The 23775-nt window shown below is 41.7% G+C and overlaps 1 protein-coding gene across 3 annotated transcripts in view; it reads left to right on the top strand.

Moving 5' to 3' along the window:
- Nucleotides 1–23775, top strand: part of hdhd2 (haloacid dehalogenase-like hydrolase domain containing 2) — a 39751-nt gene that overhangs the window by 926 nt on the left and 15050 nt on the right. For 2 of the 3 annotated variants that reach the window (XR_011885313.1, XM_072252167.1), the window contains exons 2-4: nucleotides 8719–8827; nucleotides 10473–10681; nucleotides 20827–20911. Coding sequence is in view for 2 of the 3 variants with exons in the window: in XM_072252167.1 (XP_072108268.1) it covers nucleotides 8727–8827; nucleotides 10473–10681; nucleotides 20827–20911 (395 nt within the window). In the remaining variant the exon portion in view is untranslated. Of the gene's footprint in view, nucleotides 1–8715; nucleotides 8828–10472; nucleotides 10682–20826; nucleotides 20912–23775 lie in introns of all 3 variants that reach the window. The other variant, XM_072252168.1, reaches the window with a different exon arrangement.

Genomic DNA, 23775 nt, shown 5'->3' with positions numbered 1-23775 from the left:
TCCTCCTCCCCCACCAGCAAAAAAAAGCATCGGCACCCACCACCGAGCACTCCAGCGTGCAGCTCCACAGTCTTGCAGTACCCCCAAAGACTACTTGTTCATCCAGTATTTGACCTACCACAGCCTCGCGCGTTCCCCCTCCCCCTCCCCCTCCCCCTCACCCTCACCCTCACCCTCCCCCCCAATAAGGAAGGGAGTGGTGTCTCGTTTCAGAGCGAGGGGAGACATAAGAGACAACTCGCTGATTTATGGTGTTAAAAGTGTGTTGCATCGCCTTTTTCCGAACTCTGTGCCCAAAGATCTTGGGTCTCTGGGCACACAGCCAGAGATCTTTCAAATCTCATGACACACCGACCTCCTGCTGGGATATCGGCCTTCCATCCGCCCGTCTCCAGAGCTGCGAGATCCTGGACCTCCGAAGGCGAGCTAAGCTCCTCCCTTGGCAGTTGTGAAACCCCGAGAGCGGGTCCCATTCCTGCAAAGAACCGAAGTCAGTATGTAACTCTAGGTCAGGGTCTTCAAAAGAACCCTGAAAGGGAAAGATAGAGAGAATAAAGATGGAAACAGAGCTGTTTCCGAAGATAGAAGCAAGGGTGTTGCTGTTCAGCGCCATCATAACTAAGCTCCGCCCTCTTCGTATTTCCCCAATGACCTTTATCAATTTTCCTGCATTCTGTCTGGATGAATAGTGGCTTGGTACAACAAAGACTCTCTACACTTCTCACTGCCTCAGTAAAGAGCATCATACTTCAAAGTACATGTGTTATCAAAGTAAGCTGCAGCCATGAAATCATTTGGTTCTGAGGTGAGTGAAGCTGTCCTCGGAGCCGGGTGACTGACAGACACAGCTGCACAACATGGGGCAGTACAGTACAGGCCCTCATCATCGATTGATTGCAACGGCTTACCATTGCCACCTTAACTTTGCTAAGATCATTTTACTATCTTAATGCCAGCACATAAGAAATAGGAGCAGGAGTAGGCCATCTGGCCTGTCGAGCCTGCTCCGCCGTTCAATGAGATCATGGGCTCATCTCCACCTACCTGCCCTTTTCCCCATAACCCTTAATTCCCCTACTATGCAAAAATCTTCCCAACCTTGCCTTAAATATATTTACTGAGGTAGCTTCCACTGCTTCATTGGGCAGAGAATTCCACAGATTCACCACTCTCTGGGAAAAGCAGTTTCTCCTCATCTCCATCGTAAATCTACTCCCCCGAATCTTGAGGCTGTGTCCCCTAGTTCTAGTCTAACAGTCCCAGGCGACTCAATCTCTCCGCATAGTCTAACACCCTCATCCCTGGAATCAACCTGGTGAACCTCCTCTTCACTGCCTCCAAAGCCAGTACATCCTTCCTCAAGTAAGGAGACCAGAACTGCATGCAATACTCCAGGTGTGGCCTCACCAGTACCCTGTACAGTTGCAGCATAACTTCCCTGCTCTTGAATTCAATCCCTCTAGCAATGAAGGCCAACATTCCATTTGCCTTCTTGATAGCCTGCTGCACTTGCAAACCAACCTTTTGTGATTCATACACAAGCACTCCCAAGTCCCTCTGCACGGCAGCATGCTGCAAACCATTTAAATAATAATCTGATCTTCCATTTTTCCTTCCAAAGTGGATGACCTCACATTTACCAACATTGTATTCCATCTGCCAAACCCTTGCCCACTCACTTAACCTATCTATATCTCTCTATAGACTCTCCGCATCTTCTGCAGAATTTATTTTTCCACTCAATTTAGTGTCATCAGCAAACTTCGAAAAAAGCCACTTGGTCCCCTATTCCAGATCGTTAATGTATATCGTGAACAATTGTGGGCCCAGCATCGACCCCTGCAAAAACACCACTCACCGCTGATTGCCAACTAGAGTAACACCCATGTATCCCAACTCTCTGCTGTCTATCAGTTAACCATTTTTCTATTTATGCTAATACATCACCCCCAATTTATGGATAAGTCTTTTATGCAGCACCTTATCGAACACCTTCTGGAAATCCAAGTAAATAATGTCCACCTGTTCCCCTCTACCCACTGCGCTTGTTATATCCTAAAAGTTTGTCAAACAGGACCTGCCTTTGCTGAATCCACGCTGCGTCTGCCTGATAGATCCATTTCTTTCCAGATGCCTTGTTATTTCTTCTTTAATGATAGCTTCAAGCATTTTCCCAACTACAGATGTTAAACTAACTGGCCTATAGTTACCTGCCTTTTGCCTACGCCCCTTTTTTTGACAGTGTGATTTGAACAAGTATGATTGCAGTGTCTCCAAAATAGTGCAAACTGTGATTCCCATGAACTGTGCAATTAAAGATGGAACTTGAGCTTTTTTAAACCTGTAGATTATTACCACACCACAAAATGTGCCTTTGGAGATCTTGGGCAAGGATATAATGCTGAGGCTTTATAAGGCATTGGTTAGGTCAGAGTATTGTGCCGCTTATCTAAGAAAAGATGTGCTGACTATGGAGAGAGTTCAGAGGAGGTTGATGAGAATGATTCCAGGAATGAAAGGGTTAACTTATGAGGAGTGTGTGATGCCTGTACTCACTGGAGTTCAGAAGACTGGGGGTGGAGGGGGGGAATCTTATTGAATGTTGAAAGGCCTGGATAGAGAAGATCCTACAAGAGGATCACAAGCTGGTTGTGGTTTGGAGGCTTGTGTGCCTCAGTGACCTGGAGAGCTATGCTTTGTGCTTTGGCTCTTGGTAGGGTCACCCATGTCAAACAAGTCAAAGGGTAGAGGCCAAACTAGGAGTCGTCCCCTGGTCCTCCAGGCTCAGGGGGTTCAGTTCAGGGCTAACAACCCTGACTGGTAAAAATAAAACTGTTACAGAAACAGCAATGAAAAAGCCTTCTACACCTGAGTGTGATGATATTCCTGAGTCTCCACCCGCAACTTGCATGGCTGACGGGAGTGAAAACCAAGTGGAAGCTACTGACATGATGAATGAACCCCTGAACATGACCAAGACCAAGACAAAGACCAAAACTGGTTTCATGGCCAAGGGCAGGCAGAGATGCAGCACCTTTATTGCTGCTCTAGATGCAAGTGGTGTAAGATAGAGTGGATGTGGAAAGGATGCTTCCAATAGAGGGGCATCCATTTAAAACAGAGATGAGAAGGAAATTCTTTGGACAGATGGTGGTGAATCTGTGGAAATCATTGCCATCGACAGCTGAGAAGGCCAAGTCATTGGGTATATTTAAAGCAGAGCTTGATAAATTCTTGGTTAGTCAAGGCATGAAAGGTTACAGGGCAAAGTCAGAAGAATTGGGTCGAGAGGGATAATAAATCAGCCATGATGGAATAGCAGAGCAGACTTGATGGGCCAAATGGCCTAATTCTGCTCCTATGTCTTATGGTCATCATGGATTGGTGTGTCTGACATATCGCCGAGGTCTGACTGCAGCAATCTTCTCTGTGACCTTTGAATCTACCTAGATTTAACGGCTTAATAACAAGCAATAGAAGTGCTTCATAAGGCTTTTCCACTTTCATTCTCGCACCAGCAACTATTTTATTCACCGAAGTGATTCGGTGACATTGATCCCGTGTTCAACGCTGGATCTTCCAGAGATCTTTCAATGCAGTGTTGCGAAAGAGTGCCTAACTTGCTGCACAAGTTGATAGGATTGTTAAGGAGACGTATGGTGTGTTGGCCTTCATTAGTCAGGGGATTGAAATCAAGAGCTGTGAGGTAATGTTGCAGCTAGTTAGACCACACTTGGAATATCGTGTTCAGTTCTGGTCGCCTCATTATAGGAAGGATGTGGAAGCTTTAGAGAGGGTGCAGAGGAGATTTACCAGATTGCTGCCTGGATTAGAGAACATGTCTTATGAGGAAAGGTTGAATGAGCTCGGGCTTTTCTGTTTGGAGTGAAGGAGGATGAGAGGTGACTTGATAGAAGTATACAAGATGATAAGAGGAATAGACCGCGTGGACAGCCAGAGACAGTTCCAAGGGTAGAAATGGCTGATACTGGGGGGATAATTTTAAGGTGATTGCAGGGAAGTGTAGGGGGGATATCAGAGGGTGTTTTTTCACACACAGTGGTGGTTGTGTGGATCACACTGCCAGGGGTGCTGGTAGAGGCAGATATATTAGGGACATTTAAGAGACTCTTAGATAGGCCCGTGAATGAATAGAAAAATGGAGGGCTATCCGCAAAAAAAATTTCATGACATATGTAAGTGATGATAAACCTGATTCTGATGTGGGTCTCTATTGTGGACTGAGAGTGGGAAGGGGGCAGGGAGAGGGGAATCATGGTTGGGAAAAGGGGAAGGGAGAGGGGAGGGAGTGGAAAGCAGCAGAGAGACATTCTGTAATGATCAATAAGCCAGTTGTTTGGCATCAAATGACCTTGCCTGGTGTCTCAGGACTGGGACTCCAGCAATATCCCACAACCCTCCTGCAGGTATTCCACCCTCACCATTCCCAACATCCTTTACTCCAACTCTCTCCGCTCCTCATTGACAAATACAGTGCAAAAGTCTTTGGTACCCTGGCTCATATATAAAACTTTTGCACAGTTCTTAGGAGTAGACCTGGCCTTCGCAACCACCTGTGGCAACAAATTCCACAGATTCACCACCCTTTGGCTAAAGAAATTCCTCCTCATCAATGTTCTAAAAGGATGTCCCTCCATTCTGAGGCTGTGTCCTCTGGACCTAGACCCTTCCACTATAGGAAACATCCTCCCCACATTCACTGTATCTAGGCCTTTCAATATTTGATAGGTATCAATGAGATTTCCCTCCTCCTCCACCCCCCCCCCCAGATTTTTCTAAAGTCCAGTGGGTACAGGCCCAGAGCCATCAAACGCTCCTCATATGATAACCCTTTCATTGCTGGAATTCCTCTGGTGAACCTCCTCTGAGCCCTCTCCTTTCCAAGATAAGGGGCCCAAAACTGCTCACAATACTCCTAGTGAGGCTCCACCAGTGCCTTACATAACCTCAGCATTATATCCTTACTTTTATATTCTAGTACTCTTGGAATGAATGCTAACATTGCATTCACCTTCCTCATCACTGACTCATCCTGCAAGTTAACCTTTTGGGAATCTTGCACAAGTTATAGTCATAGTCATACTTTATTGATCCCGGGGGAAATTGGTTTTCGTTACAGTTGCACCATAAATAATAAATAGTAATAGAACCATAAATAGTTAAATAGTAATATGTAAATTATGCCAGTAAATTATGAAATAAGTCCAGTACCAGCCTATTAGCTCAGAGTGTCTGACCCTCCAAGGGAGGAGTTGTAAAGTTTGATGGCCACAGGCAGGAATGACTTCCTATAACGCTCTGTGCTGCATCTCGGTGGAATAAGTCTCTGGCTGAATGTACTCCTGTGCCCAACCAGTCCATTATGTAGTGGATGGGAGACATTGTCCAAGATGGCATGCAACTTGGACAGCATGTCAAAGGCAATCTGAAAATCCAAGTACGAAACATTCACCGACTATCCTGCTTGTTATTTCTTTAAACAATTCCAACAGATTTGTCAGGCAAGTTTTATTCTGACTACAACCTATTTTATCATGTGTCTCCAACAATCATCTCCAACATCCCCCAATCACTGAGATTAGGCTAGATGGTGTATAATTTCCTTTCTTCTGCTCCCTCCCTTCTTGGCAAATGGAGTGACATTTGCGATTTTCTAGTACTCTGGAACCACGGCAAAATCTATTGATCCTTGGAAGATCATTACCAATGCCTCCACAATCTCTTCAGCTACCTTTTTCACAACCTGTTGAGTGTACACCATCTGGTCCAGGTGACTTGCCTAACATCAGACCTTTCAGTTTCCCAAGTACCTCCCTAGTGATTGCAACTTCTGCCCCCCGACACTCTCAAACCTCTGGCATACTGCTCATGTCTTCCACAGTGAAGACTGATGCAAATTTGGTGTCCAGAACTAGAGGGCACAGCCTCAAGATTGAGGGGCGACCCTTTAGAACAGAGGAAAGGAGGAATTTTTTTAGCCGGAGAATAGTGAATCTGTGGGATGCTCTGCCACAGGCTGCAGTGGAGACCAAGACCATGGGTATATTTGAAGCAAAAATTGATAGCTTCCGATTGGTCAGGGCATCAAAGGATATGGTGAGAAGACAGGTATATGGGTTTGAGTGAGATATGAGATCAGTTATGATGGAATGGTGGAGTAGATTTGATGGGCTGAATGGCCTACGTCTTATTCTAAAATACATATTCAGTTCATCTGCTATTTCCTTGACTCCCATTGCTACCTCTCCAGCATCGTTTTCCAGCGATCCGATATCCACTTACACTTCTCTTTTTATATATCTGAAAAGTCTCTTGGTATCCTCTTTGATATTATTGGCTACCTTACCTTCATATTTCAACTTTTCCCTCCTTATGGCTTTTTTAATTGCCTTCTGGTCAGTTTTTAAAAGTTTCCCAATCTTCTAACTTGCTAATCATTAATGCTCTATTATGTGTTCTCTCTTTTTTGCTTTTATGTTGTTTCTAACTTCCCTTGTTAGCCGAGGTTGTGTTATCTTGCCTCTAGAATACTTTTTCTTTGGGACGTATCTATCCTGTGCCTTCTGAATTGCTCTCCCAGAAACTCCAGCCATTGCTGCTCTGTCATCATCCCTGCTGGTGTTCCCTTCCAACCCACTTTGGCCAGCTCCTCTGTTCTTTTGATGCAAGGTGTATCCTTGGATGTTAAGCTCCCAACTATAATCTTTTGGCCATGACTCAGCGATGCCCATAGCATCATTCCTGCCAATCTTTAACTGTGCTACAAGATCATCTACCTTATTTTGTACACAGAGTGTATTCAAATATAACACCTTCAGTCCTGTATTTACCCTTTTCGATTTTGTCCCCCTGCTATACTACAACACATCCCACTGACTGCAATTTTGCCCATTCATCTGCCTGTGCTTCCTCACAGTCCCACTACACACTGCATCTGATTGTTTACCGACCTCATCCCTATCACTTCATTTTTCATCCTCCTGCCAAATGAATTCAGACCCTCCCTCACAACTCTAGCAGTCGTGCCCAAAAGGATTTTGCTCCTCCCTGGGTTCAGGTGTAACCTGTATAGGTCATACCTTCCCCAGGTGATATGATCCAGAAATCTAAAGCCTTGTCCCATACAACAGCTCCTCGGCCGCATATTCATGTGCAAAAATCTTATTCTTGCCCTCACTGGCAGCAATCCAGTGGTCCTGCTTTTCAGCTTTCTGCCTAGCTCCCTATATTCTCTCTTCAGGATCTCCTCCCTTTTCCTACCTATGTCATTGATGCCAATATGTACCTAGACTTCAGACTGCTCCACAGAATCTCATCTCTATTGCTCTAAGTATGGAATCCCCTATAAGTACTGCATTCCTCTTCTCCCCCTTCCTTTCTGAGCCTCAGCACCAGAGACCTGATCACTGCTGCTCCCCCCGGTAAGTTGCCTTCCCCAACAGTCTCCAAAGTGGTTTCCTTATTATTGAGACATATGGCTGAAGTGGTATTCTGTGATGTTGTGGGGATGGAACTGGACTCTCTCACGGTGGTGTCTGAAAAGAGGATGCTGTCCAAGTTGCATGCCATCTTGGTCAATGTCTCCCATCCACTACATAATGTACTGGGCGGGCACAGGAGTACATTCAGCCAGAGACTCATTCCACCGAGATGCAACACAGAGCGTCATAGGAAGTCATTCCTGCCTGTGGCCTTCAAACTTTACAACTCCTCCCTTGGAGGGTCAGACACCCTGAGCCAATAGGCTGGTCCTGGACTTATTTCCTGGTATAATTTACATATTACTATTTAACTATTTATGGTTTTATTACTATTTATTATTTATGGTGCAACTGTAACGAAAACCAATTTCCCCCGGGACCAATAAAGTATGACTATGACTACTAGTGGCTCATTTCCTTTCTCCCGACGGTCACCCAGATACCTGCCTCCTGCAACCTGGAGGCGACTACCTCCGTGTAACTCCTATCTATCACCTCCCCAGTTTTCCTTACGAGCTGAAGGTCATCGAGCAGCAGCTCCGGTTCCTTAAAATGTTCTCAGAGGAGCTGCGGCTCGGCACACCTGGTTATCCGGGTGGCTGGAGGTCCCCCAGCATTGTCACATCTCACACACACAGCTCCTGGAGCTATTCTCATTGCACTGTCAGTGCCCTAACAGGCGAGCAATAAAAAATTTACCAAGTACTTCACATAAGCTGGGCCACGCCAACCGGACCTTGCCTTAACTTTATTTGCCTTTGCGGATGAATCGTGATTTGATTGGACTGCTGGGAAATGCTGAAGGCCCTTGAATGCTCATTTTTAAATCTCTCCTCTTGACCTGTGAGTCGCCTCCTCTCTTGCTCCCAATGTGGCAAAAAATCACCTCTCATCCTCCTTTGCTCCAGAGAGAAAAGCCCTAGCTCACCCAACCTCTCCTCATAAGACATGTTCTCTAAACCAGACACTGTCCTGCAAATCTCCTCAAAGTTTCCACATCCTGCCTTGGCGACCAGAACTGAACAAGTGTGTTACCAGAGAATCTCCACACAAGATGGTGATCAGCCATCCTGTGACTCTGCGTGTCGTGTTAATTGTCTGCGCAGATGGGGGCTCATCAGCCGATTGACGGTGACAACACAGACAGCAAGTACACAACATCCATTGGTGACTGTAACCTTATTGATTCTGGTTTTGCTTGTTTTTCTGCCAGCAGGTTGGAGAATGGCAACTCGCCGAGTGATAAAGGCTGTTCTAATTGACCTCAGTGGAACACTGCATGTTGAAGATACAGCTATATCTGGTGCCCAGGAGGCACTGCAGAAGTAAGAAAATCCAGATTTATTGATCTCCGTAAACTCTTTATAAAATGGTAGATGATTTTCCAATACCTCAAAGTAAATTTATTATTAAAGTACTAATGAGTACGTCACCATATACAATCCTGAGATTCATTTTCTTGCAGGCATACTCAATAAATACAAGGAAGTAAATAAGCAATAAACATGAGAATCGGGTTTAATATCACTGGCACTGGTACAATGCAATACATACATGATAATCTAATAAAAATAAGTCAATTGTAGTAAGTATATATATGTGTATTAAATAGTTAAATTAAAAATAGTGCAAAAACAGAAATAATAAAAGTAAGGTAGTGTTCATTGGTTCAATGTCCCTTTAGAAGTCAGATGGCAGAGGGGAAGAAACTGTTTCTGAATCGCTGAATATGTGCCTTCAGGCTTCTGTACCTCCTTCCTGACAGTAAAATGAGAAGAGGGCATGTCCTGGGTGATGGGGGTCCTCGATAATAGACCATGAGATGAAGAGCCATTGAAAGTGAATCCATAGGTTGTGGGAATAGTTAATTGTTGGAGTGAGTGAGGTGAAGTGAAGTTATCCCACCAGTTCAAGATCCAGATGGTTGAGGGGTAATAACTGTTCCTGAAGCTGGTGGTGTGACTTCTGAGGCTCCTGTACCTTTTTTCCTGATGGCAGCCGTAAGAGGAGAGCTGCTTCCTTTCAACAATGCTCTGTATAGATATGCTCAATGGTGGGGAGAGCTTTACCTGTGACGAACTGGGCCGTATCTACTACTTTTTGTAGGCATTTCCGTTCAAGGGCATTGGTGTTTCCGTACCAGGCTGTGATGCAGCCGGTCAATATACTCTCCACCACCCATCTGTAGAAGTTTGTCAAAGTTTCAGATGACATGCCAAATCTTCGCCAGCTTCTAAGGAAGTAGAGGCTGTTCCATGCTTTCTTCATAACGGGGCTATCTAACCTGTTCACAATCCAGTTAGGATTCTGAACGCTTCTTCACTCTGCGTTCAGGCATTTTTATACCTAAAGCCTCTGAGGACTGACTGTCAGTTATGTTGAATACTAAAAGATAAGAGATTAGCTTAATTTGCCATGTGTACATTGGAACACAGTGAAATGTGTTGTTTGTATCAATAACCAACACAGTCCGAGGAAATGCTGGGGGCAGCCGGCAATTGTCAGCATGCTTCTGGCACCAACACAGTATGCCCCAACTCACTCACCAGAACCGGTACGTCTTTGGACTGTGGGAGGAAACCAGAGCACCCGGAGAAAGCCCACCCAGTCATGGGGCAAACGTCCAAAAGTCCTTACAGACGGTGGCAGGAATTGAACCCAGGTCACTGGTGCTGTAAGTGTGACACAAACTTTAACCCTACTGTGCACACATTTTAAAAATCTAAAAAACCACGAGTTTCCAATAGCTACAGAAATACCAGGTGTTTCTTCAAATTTGAGTTCTCATGCTGATTTCAGTTTGTGTCTGAGGTTGAAATAAGGCAACTTCCAATGTTGTATAGTATGCATGGGTGTATGAAGACAATTGGACATGCACACCTACTAATTCTGTGTTTTAATATAAAACTGTTCTGATGTGATTAGCTGAGAAAGGCGCTAACGTGCTTTTTGGAAATTCTGCATGCTTAGGTTGCGCCGTGCTCCTGTAGTGGTGAAGTTTGTCACTAACACCACCAAAGAATGTAAACGAACTCTGTTCGAACGACTGCAGAAACTCAACTTTCCCATCCAAGAGAATGAGATCTTCACATCTTTGACTGTGGCCCGGAACCTTGTACAGCAGAAACAGGTTAGACCTTTACTATTGGTGGACGACAGCGCACTTGAAGATTTTGAAGGTAAGCTGGTTCTTTTTTTTTTTTTTTGTAATACAATTTTTATTGAATTTTCAAAAGGAATACATGAAAAAATAGAATCTACCCTCCCCCCTCCCCTTAACCCTCCCCCCCCCCCCCATATAAAGTCCTACCTAAAAAGAAAGAAAGGAAGAAAAGAACCGCCTGGGTATTGGAAGGTTTCCACATGCTCCATGGGATTCAAAATAAATTTGGTATAATTATTCGTTACTTTCCCCAAGTGACCAAAGTCTTTATCGGAGCACTTAAATATGCCATCCTATCTTTTGTAAATAAGGGCGCCAAATATTCAAAAATGTTACATATTTGTCTCTTAAATTATAAGTAACTTTTTCTAGTGGAATAGAACTAGCCATTTCATTATTCCAACGATCCATACTTAAATACGAATCAGATTTCCAAGTAACTGCTATAGTCTTCTTAGCTACTGCCAATGCAATTTTTATAAATTCTTTCTGATGTTTATTCAATTTAAGTTTCGGTTTTATCCCTTCAAAATCACCTAATAGAAATAATACAGGGTTATGTGGAAGTTGATTTCCAGTAATTTGTTCCAATAAGATTCTTAAATTTATCCAAAAGGGTTGAATTTTAAAACAAGGCCAAGTAGAATGTAAAAAAGTACCAATTTCTTGATTACACCGAAAACATTTATCAGATTTGAATTTAATCTATTTATTTTTTGCAGTGTAATATATAATTGGTGTAAAAAATTATATTGTGCTAATCTAAGTCGAACATTTATTGTATTTGTCATACTGTCAAGACAAAGTCTTGACCAATTTGTTTCATCAATATTAATATTCAGATCTGTTTCCCATTTTTGCTTTGACTTATGGGTTCCTTGTTTAATTGTCTGTTCTTGAATCAAATTATACATACAAGAAATAAATTTTTTAATTTTCCCTTTTTGTATTAAGATTTCAATTTCATTAGGTTTTGGCAAAAACATTGTTTGACCCAGCTTACCTTTTAAGTAAGCCCTTAATTGAAAGTAACAAAAGAAAGTATTATTAGATATTTTATATTTATCCTTTAATTGTTCAAATGACATCAATATACCTCATTCAAAACAGTCTCCTATGAGTTTAATCCCTTTTTGGTACCAATTATATAAAAATTGATTGTCCACTGTAAAAGGAATAAGTCTGTTTTGGAACAAAGGCCTCCTTGCTAATAGAGATTTCTGTGTTTCATTATCAACATTTATCTTATTCCATAGATCAATCAAATGTGTTAATATAGGAGATTCTTTCTTTTCCCGTATCAATTTAGATTCCCATTTATATATAAAATCTTCAGGTCTATTTTCTCCATTCTTGTCTAGTTCTATTTTAATCCATGCTGGTTTTCGATCATCGAAGAAAGATGCAATAAATCTAAGTTGATTTGCTTTATAATAGTTTTTAAAGTTTGGAAGTTGTAACCCTCCTAACCCAAATTTACATCTCAATTTTTCCAATGATATTCTTGACATTTTACCTTCCCAAAGAAATTTTCTCACACATTTATTTAACTCTTGGAAAAATTTCTGTGGCAATTGTATTGGTAATGTTTGAAACAAATACTGTAATCTAGGAAATATATTCATTTTTACAACATTGACTCTACCTACTAATGTTATTGGTAATATCATCCATTTGTCAAGATCTTCTTGAATTTTTTTCAATAGTGGTAAATAATTAAATTTATATAAATTCTTTACATCATTATCAAGTTTTATACCATTTACCGGCCATCTAAATTGGGTTACTAATCGACATTGACTATAGTCTCCTTTAGTAAGAGGTAAAATTTCACTTTTATCCCAATTTATTTTGTAACCTTCCCATATTCATCCAATCTAGAAGATAATTTATGTAATGAATGTTGTGGGTTTGTTAAATAGATCAAAACATCATCGGCAAAAAGATTTTTATATTCCTCCTGATTAACTCTAAAACCCATAATATCTGGATCAATTCTAATTAGTTCTGCTAATGGCTCTATCGCCAATACAAATAAAGCAGGTGATAGTGGACAACCTTGTCTAGTTGACCTTTTTAACTGGAATGGTGTTGAAATTTGAGAGTTTGTCACTACTTTAGCTTTAGGGTTAGAATTTAAAGTTTTAATCCAATTTATAAAAGATGTTCCTAACCCATATTTTTCTAGTACTTTAAATAAAAAATCCCATTCTAATCTATCAAATGCTTTTTCTGCATCCAAAGCTACTACTATACTCTTCTCATCCCTTTTTTGTGCCAAATGAATTATACTGAGTAGCCGGGTTACATTATCTGCCAATTGTCTATTTTTAATAAATCCTGTTTGATCCATATGTATTAATTTTGGTAAATATTTAGATAATCTATTCGATAAAATTTTTGCTATTATTTTATAATCCATATTCAATAAAGAAATAGGCCTGTATGATGTTGGTTTCATAGGATCTCTGTCCTTTTTTGGCAATACTATTACAATTGCTGTTAAAAAAGATTCTGGAGGTTTATGTATTTTTTCTGCTTGACGTATTAGTTCCATAAAAAGAGGAAATAATAAATCTTTAAATTTTTTATAAAATTCAGGTGGAAAACCATCTTCTCCTGGAGATTTATTACTTTGGAGTGATCCTAAAGCTTCTTCAACTTCTTTTAATGTAAAAGGCATATCTAATCCCTTCTGTTCTTCCAAATTCAATTTTGGAAGAGAAACTTGTGATAAAAACCTTTCTATCTCGTTAACATCATTTTGGGATTCTGATTGATATAATTCAGAATAGAAATTTTTAAAGGTTTCATTTATTTCAAGAGGTTTATAAGATATTTGATTTGCCCTTGTTCTAATTGCATTTATTGTTTTGGAAGCTTGTTCTGTTTTCAACTGCCAGGCAAGAATTTTATGTGCTCTCTCACCTAACTCATGATACCTTCGTTTAGTTCTTATAATTGCTTTTTCCGTTCTATATGTCTGAAGCGTATTATATTGTAACTTCTTATTAACAAGTTGTCTTTGTTTTTCTTCTGACATATATCTTTGAGATTCTTTTTCTAATTTTGTAATCTCTTTTTCCAATTGATCTAGTTCTGCCATATATTCTTTCTTAATTTTAGACGTATAACTTATTATCTGGCCCCTAAGATATGCTTTCATCGCATCCCATAATATAAATTTATCATCCACTGAATGAAAATTTGTATCCAAAAAAAATTGAATCTGTTTTTTCATAAAATCACAAAAATCTTGACGTTTTAATAATGTTGAATTAAATCTCCATCTATAAGCCACTTCTTCCTTATCAGCCATTATTATTGTCATTAATAAAGGGGAATGATCTGATAATATTCTTGCTTTATATTCCATATTTTTCACTCTGTGTTGAATATGCATTGATAATAGAAACTAATCTATCTTTGAAAAAGTTTTATGTCTATGGGAGTAGAACGAATAGTCTCTTTCTTTAGGATTGATTCTTCTCCGTATATCAATCAGATTTAAATCCTTCATCAATGATAAAGTTAAATTTACTACCTTCAATTTTATAACAGCCTTGGTTGATCTATCTAAGACTGGGTCTAAGCAAAAATTAAAATCTCCTCCAATTAATATTTTTTCATGCGCATCCGCCGAATTCAGAAAAGCTTCTTGTATGAATTTTGCATCATTTTCGTTTGGTGCATAAATATTCATAAAAGTCCATAGTTCAGAAAAAAGTTGACAATGTATAATCACATATCTCCCCGCAGAATCAGTTATTACATTTTGTATTCTAATTGGTAATGTTTTATTGATCAAAATTGCTACTCCCCTCGCTTTTGAATTAAATGAAGCCGCAACAACACTACCCACCCAATCTCTCTTTAGTTTCTGATGTTCTGTTTCCGTTAGGTGCGTTTCCTGTAAAAAAGCTAAATCTATCTTCATTTTTTGAATATGTGTTAAGATTCTTTTTCTTTTCACTGGTCCATTAAGCCCGTTAACATTAAAACTCAAAAAATTCAATAAATTAGTCATTATTCTTAACAAAGTTACTCCAATCTAAAACATTATTTATCTTCTCAACTCTGATAGTTCCTTGGGGAATCTCTTTAAACTTCACCATGTTGCTATGTGTCTCCCTCCCAACCTTCCAGGCAGAAAGAAAAAAGAAGATAGAAAAAAAACAAAAAAAGAAAAAACAAAATACCCCCCCACTAATGTTGTGAATGAAAGGATACACAACACTACCCCCCTCCATTTTACGGGTCGTGGCAAAAGCCACGCTTGCATACATGACTAGCGTAGCAATCGATCAGTGCTTCTTCCAGCTCCCCGCAACAAAAAAAACATTATATATATATGTATATAGACAAAATTAGTATTACTATTCCCAACTAATATTCCTCCAGTTTTAACCTTTCTTACCCCCCTCGTATAATTAATAATATATTTATACATTCATCCAGCTTCAAAAATCCAACAAGTCCATTCTTTAACCCAATCTTCATCTTCAATCTATCTCGCTCTCCTGGGTTTGTTCTTGTATCTGGTGAATATTCAGAGAATCTCGCACAAACTGCTCTGCTTTCTGGTAGTCATCAAAAAATCTTTTTTCTCCACCAGGCAAAAAAATCTTCAAGGTTGCAGGATAACGCAGTGTAAATTGATAACCATGATCCCATAGGGTTTTTTTCACTGGGTTAAATTTCTTCCTTCTCTTCAAAAGTTCGTAACTTATATCAGGGTAGAAAAAAACTTTTGTTCCCTTTAATTATCAATGGCCCTTTTCTATCTTTGGCAGCTCAAGCAGCTGCCTGTAGAATCCTTTCCTTGTCTTGAAATCTTAAGAATTTTATTAAAATCGATCGTGGATATTGGTCATCTTTTGGTTTTGGTCTTAAAGCTCTATGTGCCCGCTCAATTTCAATTGATCGAACCTCCTCTTCCATTTGCAAAACATTCGGGATCCATCTCTGAAAAAATTCTATTGGTTTATCTCCCTCCGTACCTTCTTTAAGACCAACAATTTTAATATTATTACGTCTACTAAAATTTTCCAACATGTCCACTTTCTCCAAGAGTCGGTTTCTTTCTGAATTCCAGACAAGCAGATCATTTTCTGTTTTTTCCACTCTATCATTCATATGCCCCATTGCTCTTCCCATCTTCTGAAGCTTCTTATCCATTTTGTCCTGTCTTGCCATAACTTTATCATAGCACATCTTCGTATCTCTAAGCTCTTCTCTTACTTTTCTTAATTCAGCTGTTAACTGCAATATAGCCTCTCTCATATCTCTATCATCTCCTTTATTTCCAATTGCTTCCAATTCTTCCTCCTCTTCTTCATCTGTGTTCTCTGCAGAATCCAGTTCTGACTGAGTCATTTTCAATTGCAGTGGCGGTCGGTTCTTGTAGTTTGCGTTGTGTCGATTTGCGCATGCGCATTTCCGGTGTCGTCTTCGAAGAAGCCATTACCGTCGCCATTGCTCCCTGTTCTACCAAAGGAGATCCAACTTGAGTCTGAGGCTCCATCGTTGCAGTAGGCCCTTTTTTCTTCCCGTCTCGCGGCTGCTTCGCAACAGCAGACCTCTTTTGTTGCGGTTTAGGAGGCATATCGTAAAGTAGTCTTACAAAGTTTATAAATAGTTTTCAGAAAATATTTACTAACTTTGTTTTGTTGAAACGGTACTTTACTGATTTGTTGTGGGAGAGCTGGATTTACACGTCTCAATCCCACGTCATCACGTGACGCCCCCCAGTTGGTTCTTGAAAGGGCCATACAATGAGACAAACACCATTCATCCTAAAGGCACAGGAGCGGAATTAGGCTATTCCATCATGGCTGATTTATTACGCTTGTCAACCCCATTCTCCTGTCTCCTCCTCGTAACATTTGATGTCCTTGCTACTCAAGAACCTATCAACCTTTGCCTTAAATACACCCCATGACTTGGCCTCCACACCCTTTGTGCCATTGAATTCCACAGATTCACCACCCTCTGGGCAGAGAAATTCCTTCTCATCTCTGTTCTAAATGGACATCCTTCTATTCTGCTGTGCCCTCTGGTTCTAGACTCCCCCACTATAGGAAACATCCTCTCTACATCTACTCTCTTGAGGCCTTTAAATATTTGAAAGCTTTCAATGGAATTTCCCCCCCTCATTAGTCTAAACTCCAATGAGTTCAGACTCCAATGGGATACAACCATAGAACCATAGAAACTACAGCACAGAAGCAGGCCTTTTGGCCCTTCTTGGCTGTGCCGAACCATTTTCTGCCTAGTCCCACTGACCTGCACATGGACCATATCCCTCCATACACCTCCCATCCATGTATCTGTCCAATTTATTCTTAAATGTTAAAAAAGAACCCGCATTTACCACCTCATCTGGCAGCTCATTCCATACTCCCACCACTCTCTGTGTGAAGAAGCCCCCCCTAATGTTCCCTTTAAACTTTTCCCCCCTCACCCTTAACCCATGTCCTCTGGTTTTTTTCTCCAGGGATCCTTCCTCATTGGTCTAAACTCCAGTGACTTCAGTCTGCAATGAGATCCTCCCACGTTGGTCTAAACTCCAATGAGTTCAGTCTGCAATAAGATCTCCCCTCATTTTTCTAAACTCTAGCAGGTTCAGTCTGCTCTACTGAAGTTCCAGTCAATGCTTGCCCTTGCTGATTTTCAGAAAGGTTCTGTGAGGCAGGATTTTTGAACATTTGGAGAAGCATAGTCTGATTAGGGATAGTCAGAATGACCTTGTTTAGGGGCAATCATGAACCTGATTGAATTCTTTGAGGATGTGATAAAGCACACTGATGAAGATACATAGAGTGTAGTAAGCCATTTGGCAAGGTGTCCCATGATGGGCTGATTCAGAAAGCTGAGAGGCATGGAATCCAGGGTATCTTGGCTGTGTGGATTCAGAATTGATTTGCCCACAGAATGCAGAGGGTGGTAGTGGAGGCAGAGTATTCTGCCTGGATTTAAAAATGCAGACACGAGGAAATCTGCAGATGCTGGAATTTCAAGCAACACACATAAAAGTTGCTAGTGAATGCAGCAGGCCAGGCAACATCACTAGGAAGAGGTACAGTTGACGTTTCGAACCGAGACCCTTCGTCAGGACTAACTGAAAGAAGAGCTAGTAAGAGATTTGAAAGTGGGGGGGGAGGGGGAGATCCGAAGTGATAGGAGAAGACAGGAGGGGGAGGGATGGAGCCAAGAGCTGGACTGGTGATTGGCAAAAGGGATATGAGAGGATCACGGGACAGGAGGCCTTGGGAGAAAGAAAAAGGGGAGGAGGGGGAGCCACACTCAAGTTGGAGGAACAACACCTTATATTCCATCTGGGTAGCCTCCAACCTGATGGCATGAACATTGATTTCTCAAACTTCCGCTATTGCCCCACCTCCCTCTCGTACCCCATCCGTTATTTATTTATTTATATACACACATTCTTTTCTTCTCTGTCTCCTTTTTCTTCCTCTGTCCCTCTCACTATACCCCTTGCCCACCCTCTGGGCTTCCCCCCCCACTTTTTGTTTCTTCCTAGGCCTCTCGTCCCATGATCCTCTCATACCCCTTTTGCCTATCACCTGTCCAGCTCTTGGCTCCATCCCTCCCCCTCCTGTCTTCTCCTATCATTTTGGATCTCCCCCTCCCCCTCCCACTTTCAAATCTCTTACTAACGCTTCCTTCAGTTAGTCCTGACGAAGGGTCTCGGCCTGAAACGTCGACTGTACCTCTTCCTAGATATTCTGCCTGGAAGTTTGTGACCAGTGGAGTTCCACGGGGTAGAAGGAATGTATCAGAAATTATGATGAAACAGTGGATGGAAAACAGGAACAGTTTTAAAAATTCATATTAAATAGTGAAGTGAATTCAGAATCAGAATCAGGTTTATTATCACCGGCACGTGTTGTGAAATTTGTTAACTTAGCAGCAGCAGTTCAATGCAATACATAATACAGAAGAAAAATAAGTAAGTAAATCATTTACAGTATATGTATATTGAATAGATTAAAAATTGTGCAAAAACAGAAATAATATGTATTTAAAAAGTGAGGTAGTGACCAAGGGTTCAGTGTCCATTTAGGAATCAGATAGCAGAGTGGAAGAAGCTGTTCCTGAATCGCTGAGTGTGTGCCTTCAGGTTTCTGTACCTCCTACCTGATGGTAACAGTGAGAAAAGGGCATGCCCTGGGTTCTGGAGGTCCTTAATAATAGACGCTGCCTTTCTGAGACACCGCTCCCTAAAGATGTCCTGGGTACCTTGTAGGCTAGTGCCCAAGATGGAGCTGACTAGATTTACAACCTTCTGCAGCTTCTTTCGGTCCTGTGCAGTAGCCCCCCTCCCCTATACCAGACAGTGATGCAGCCTGTCAGAATGCTCTCCACGGTACAACTATAGAAGTCTTTGAGTGTTTTTGTTGACATACCAAATCTCTTCAAACTCCTAATTAAGTATAGCTGCTGTCTTGCCTTCTTTATAACTGCATCGATATGTTGGGACCAGGTTAGGTCCTCAGAGATCTTGACACCCAGGAACTTGAAACTGCTCACTCTCTCCACTTCTGATCCCTCTATGAGGATTGGTATGTGTTTCTTCATCTTACCCTTCCTGAAGTCCACAATCAGTTCTTTTGTCTTAATGACGTTGAGTGCCAGGTTGCTGCTGTGACACAACTCCACTAGTTGGCATATCTCACTCCTGTACGCCCCCTTGTCACCACCTGAGATTCTACTAACAATGGTTGTATCATCAGCAAATTTATAGATGGTATTTGAGCTAAGTGTAGCCACATAGTGATGTGTATACAGAGAGTAGAGCAGTGGGCTAAGCACACACCTGAAGTGCGCCAGTGCTGATCGTCAGCGAGGAGGATATGTTATCACCAATCCGCACAGATTGTGGTCTTCCAGTTAGGAAGTCAAGGATCCAATTTCAGAAGGAGGTACAGAGACCCAGGTTCTGTAAACTTCTCAGTCAGGATTGTGGGAATGATGGTATTAAATGCTGAGTTCTAGTCGATGAACAGCACCGTGACATTGGTGGTCTAAGGCTGTGTGAAGAGCCATTGAGATTGCGTCTGCTGTTGACCTCTTGTGGCGATAGGCAAATTGCAATGGGTCCAGGTCCTTGCTGAGACAGGAGTTCAGTCTAATCATGACCAACCTCTCAGAGCATTTCATCACTGTCGATGTGAGTGCCACTGGGCGATAGTCATTAAGGCAGCTCACATTATTCTTCTTAGGCACTGGTATAATTGTTGCCTTTTTGAAGCAAGTGGGAACTTCCGCCCATAGCAGTGAGAGGTTGACAATGTCCTTGAATACTCCAGCCAGTTGGTTGGCACAGGTTTTCAGAGCCTTACCAGGTACTCCATCGGGACCTTCTGCCTTGCAAGGATTCACTCTCTTTAAAGACAGCCTAACATCGGCCTCTGAGATGGAAATCACAGGGTCATCAGGTGCAACAGGGATCTTCACAGCTGTAGTTGTGTTGTCCCTTTCAAAGCGGGCATAGAAGGCGTTGAGTTCATCTGGTGGTGAAGCATCACTGCCATTGATGCTATTGGGTTTCGCTTTGTAGGAAGTAATATCTTGCAAGCCCTGCCAGAGTTGTCGTACATCTGATGTCATCTCCAACTTTGTTTGAAATTGTCTCTTCGCCCTTGAAATAGCCCTCTGCACATCATGCCTGGTTATCTGCTCAAGTTTAATTGTCATTAGACCATACACATGGAACAGCGTTCCTCTGGGGCCAAAGTACAAAACAGTACCAACACTCACACATATAATTATAATATATATAATTAGCAGAAAGACAGTCAGACAAAAACATTTTGAAAAGTAATAATGTAACCCATGGCCTGTAGATTGAAGGTGTATCTTTACTGTCCTGGAGCCATGTTTTGTAAGAATGATTTCTCATGTCGTGCAAGTGCAGCTATAGAAGAACGCAATCAGGCTTGTCTGCCATGGAGCAAACACTGGAGAGCAGCACCAGTTGGAGTGCCCAGTGCCGATTCCAGCAGCACATAGCCAGGTTTGGTCCTTTAGTGTTATATACAAACATCTGCCGTGTTTTAGCGATATCTGCCAGCATCTGCACAGTTTCTGCTCCAGTCTGAAGACATCGGTAGTTTAATCAGGATTGTTTTCTTTCAGGAATAGACACAAGTGATCCGAATGGTGTGGTTATTGGATTAGCTCCTCAACACCTTAACTACAACACAATGAACAAGGCCTTCAGGTAAAGGTTTGCTAATGATGAAAGAAAATAGTCCACAAATCAGAATCAGGTTTAATATCACTGCCACATGTTGTGGAATGTGTTGCTTTGCAGCAAGTGTACATTGCAATACATAACAACTTAAAAAGTTCCAACAACAAACGAATATACAACGTTAAGTAAGTAATGTGAAAGGACAAGAAAAAATGTTCATGGGTTCATTGTCCATTCAGAAATCCGATGGTGGAGGGGAAGTAGCTGTTCCTGAAACACTGAGTGTATGTCTTCAGGCTCCTGTACCACCACCTCAATGGTAGCAATGAGAAGAGGCCAGTCCTTTAATGAGGTATTACATTTTGAAGGTGTCCTGGATGCTGGGAGGCTAGTGCCCATGGCGAAGCTGGCTGAGTTTATAACTTTTGACCATACCATAAGACAAAGGAGCAGAAGTCGGCCATTCGGCCCATCGAGTCTGCTCCGCCATTTTATCATGAGCTGATCCATTCTCCCATTTAGTCCCGCTCCCCCGCCTTCTCACCATAACCTTTGATGCCCTGGCTACTCAGATACCTATCAATCTCTGCCTTAAATACACCCAATGACTTGGCCTCCACTGCCCCCTGTGGCAACAAATTCCACAGATTCACCACCCTCAAAAAAATTTCTTCGCATTTCTGTTCTGAATGGGCGCCCTTCAATCCTTAATTCATGCCCTCTCATACTAGACTCCCCCATCATAGGAAACAACTTTGCCACATCCACTCTGTCCATGCCTTTTAACATTCGAAATGTTTCTATGAGGTCTCCTCTCATTCTTCTAAACTCCAAGGAATACAGTCCAAGAACGGACAAACGTTCCTCATATGTTAACCCTCTCATTCCCAGAATCATTCTCGTGAATCTTCTCTGTACCCTCTCCAACGTCAGCACGTCCTTTCTTAAATAAGGAGACCAAAACTGCCCACAGTACTCCAAGTGAGGTTTTACCAGCGCCTTACAGAGCCTCAACATCACATCCCTGCTCCTATACTCTATTCCTCTAGAAATGAATGCGAACATTGCATTTGCCTTCTTCACCACCGACTCAACCTGGAGGTTAACTTTAAGGGTATACTGCACGAGGACTCCCAAGTCCCATTGCATCTCAGAACTTTGAATTCTGTCCCCATTTAGATAATAGTCTGCCCGTTTATTTCTTCTGCCAAAGTGCATAACCATACACTTTCCAACATTGTATTTCATTTGCCACTTCTTTGCCCATTCTCCCAATCTATCCAAGTCTCTCTGCAGACCCTCTGTTTCCTCAGCACTACCGACCCCTCCATCTATCTTTGTATCGTCAGCAAATTTAGCCACAAAGCCATCTATTCCATAATCCAAATCGTTGATATACAAAGTAAAAAGAAGTGACCCCAACACTGATCCCTGTGGGACACCACTGGTAACCGGCAGCCAACCAGAATAGGATCCCTTTATTCCCACTCTGTTTCCTGCCAATCAGCCAACGCTCTATCCACGTATGTAACTTTCCCATAATTCCATGGGCTCTTGTTAAGCAGCCTCATGTGTGGCACCTTGTCAAAGGCCTTCTGAAAATCCAAATATGCAACATCCACTGCATTTCCCTTGTCTAGCCTACTTGTAATTTCCTCAAAAAATTGTAATAGGTTTATCAAGCAGGATTTTCCTTTAAGGAAACCATGCTGAGTTCTGCCTGTCTTGTCATATGCCTCCAGGTACTCCGTAACCTCATCCTTGACAATCGACTCCAACAACTTCCCAACCACCAATGTCAAGCTAACAGGTCTGTAATTTCCTTCTTGCTTCCTTGCCCCCTTCTTAAATAGCGGAGTGACATTTGCAATCTTCCAGTCCTCCGGAACCATGCCAGAATCTATCGACTTTTGAAAGATCATTGCTAATGCCTCCTCAATCTTCACAGCTAATTCCTTAAGAACACGGGGGTGCATTCCATTTGGTCCGGGAGATTTATCTACCTTTAGACTATTCAGCTTCCTGAGTACTTTCTCTGTCGTAATTGTGACTGCGCATACTTCTCTTCCCTGACACCCTTGAGTGTCCGGTATACTGTTGATGTCTTCCTCAGTGAAGACTGATGCAAAATACTCGTTCAGTTCCTCCGCCATCTCCTTATCTCCCATTACAATTTCTTCAGCATCATTTTCTATCGGTCTTATATCTACTCTCACCTGTCTTTTATTCTTTATATACTTGAAAAAGATTTTAGTATCCTCTTTGATATTATTTGCTAGCTTCCTTTCATAGTTCATCTTTTCTCTGTTAATGACCTTCTTAGTTTCCTCTTGTAAGCTTTTAAACACTTCCCAATCCTCTGTCTTCCCACTAATTTTTGCTTCCTTGTATGCCCTCTGCTTTAACTTTGGCTTTGACTTCTCTTGTCAGCCACGGTTGCATCCTTTTTCCATTTGAAAATTTCTTTTTTGGAATATATCTGTCTTGCGCCTTCTTCACTTCTCGCATAAACTCCAGCCACTGCTGCTCTGCCATCTTTCCCGCCAGTGTCCCTTTCCATTCAACTTTGGCCAGTTCCTCTCTCACGCCACTATAATTTCCTTTACTCCACTGAAATACCGACACATTGGATTTCGGATTCTCTTTTTCAAATTTCACAGTGAACTCAATCATGTTATGATCACTGCCTCTTAAGGGTCCCTTCACCTCAATCTCTCTAATCACCTCCAGTTCATTACACAATACCCAATCCAGTACAGCCGATCCCCTAGTGGGCTCAACAACAAGCTGTTCTAAAAAGCCATCTCACAGACATTCTACAAATTCTCTCTTGAGATCCAGTGCCGACCTGATTTTCTCAATCCACTCGCATGTTAAAACCCCCCACAATT

This window comes from Mobula birostris, chromosome 3 (genome assembly GCF_030028105.1).
Source record: "Mobula birostris isolate sMobBir1 chromosome 3, sMobBir1.hap1, whole genome shotgun sequence".
NCBI classification, from domain to species: domain Eukaryota; kingdom Metazoa; phylum Chordata; class Chondrichthyes; order Myliobatiformes; family Myliobatidae; genus Mobula; species Mobula birostris.
This window is presented reverse-complemented; position numbering and strand designations above follow the sequence as displayed.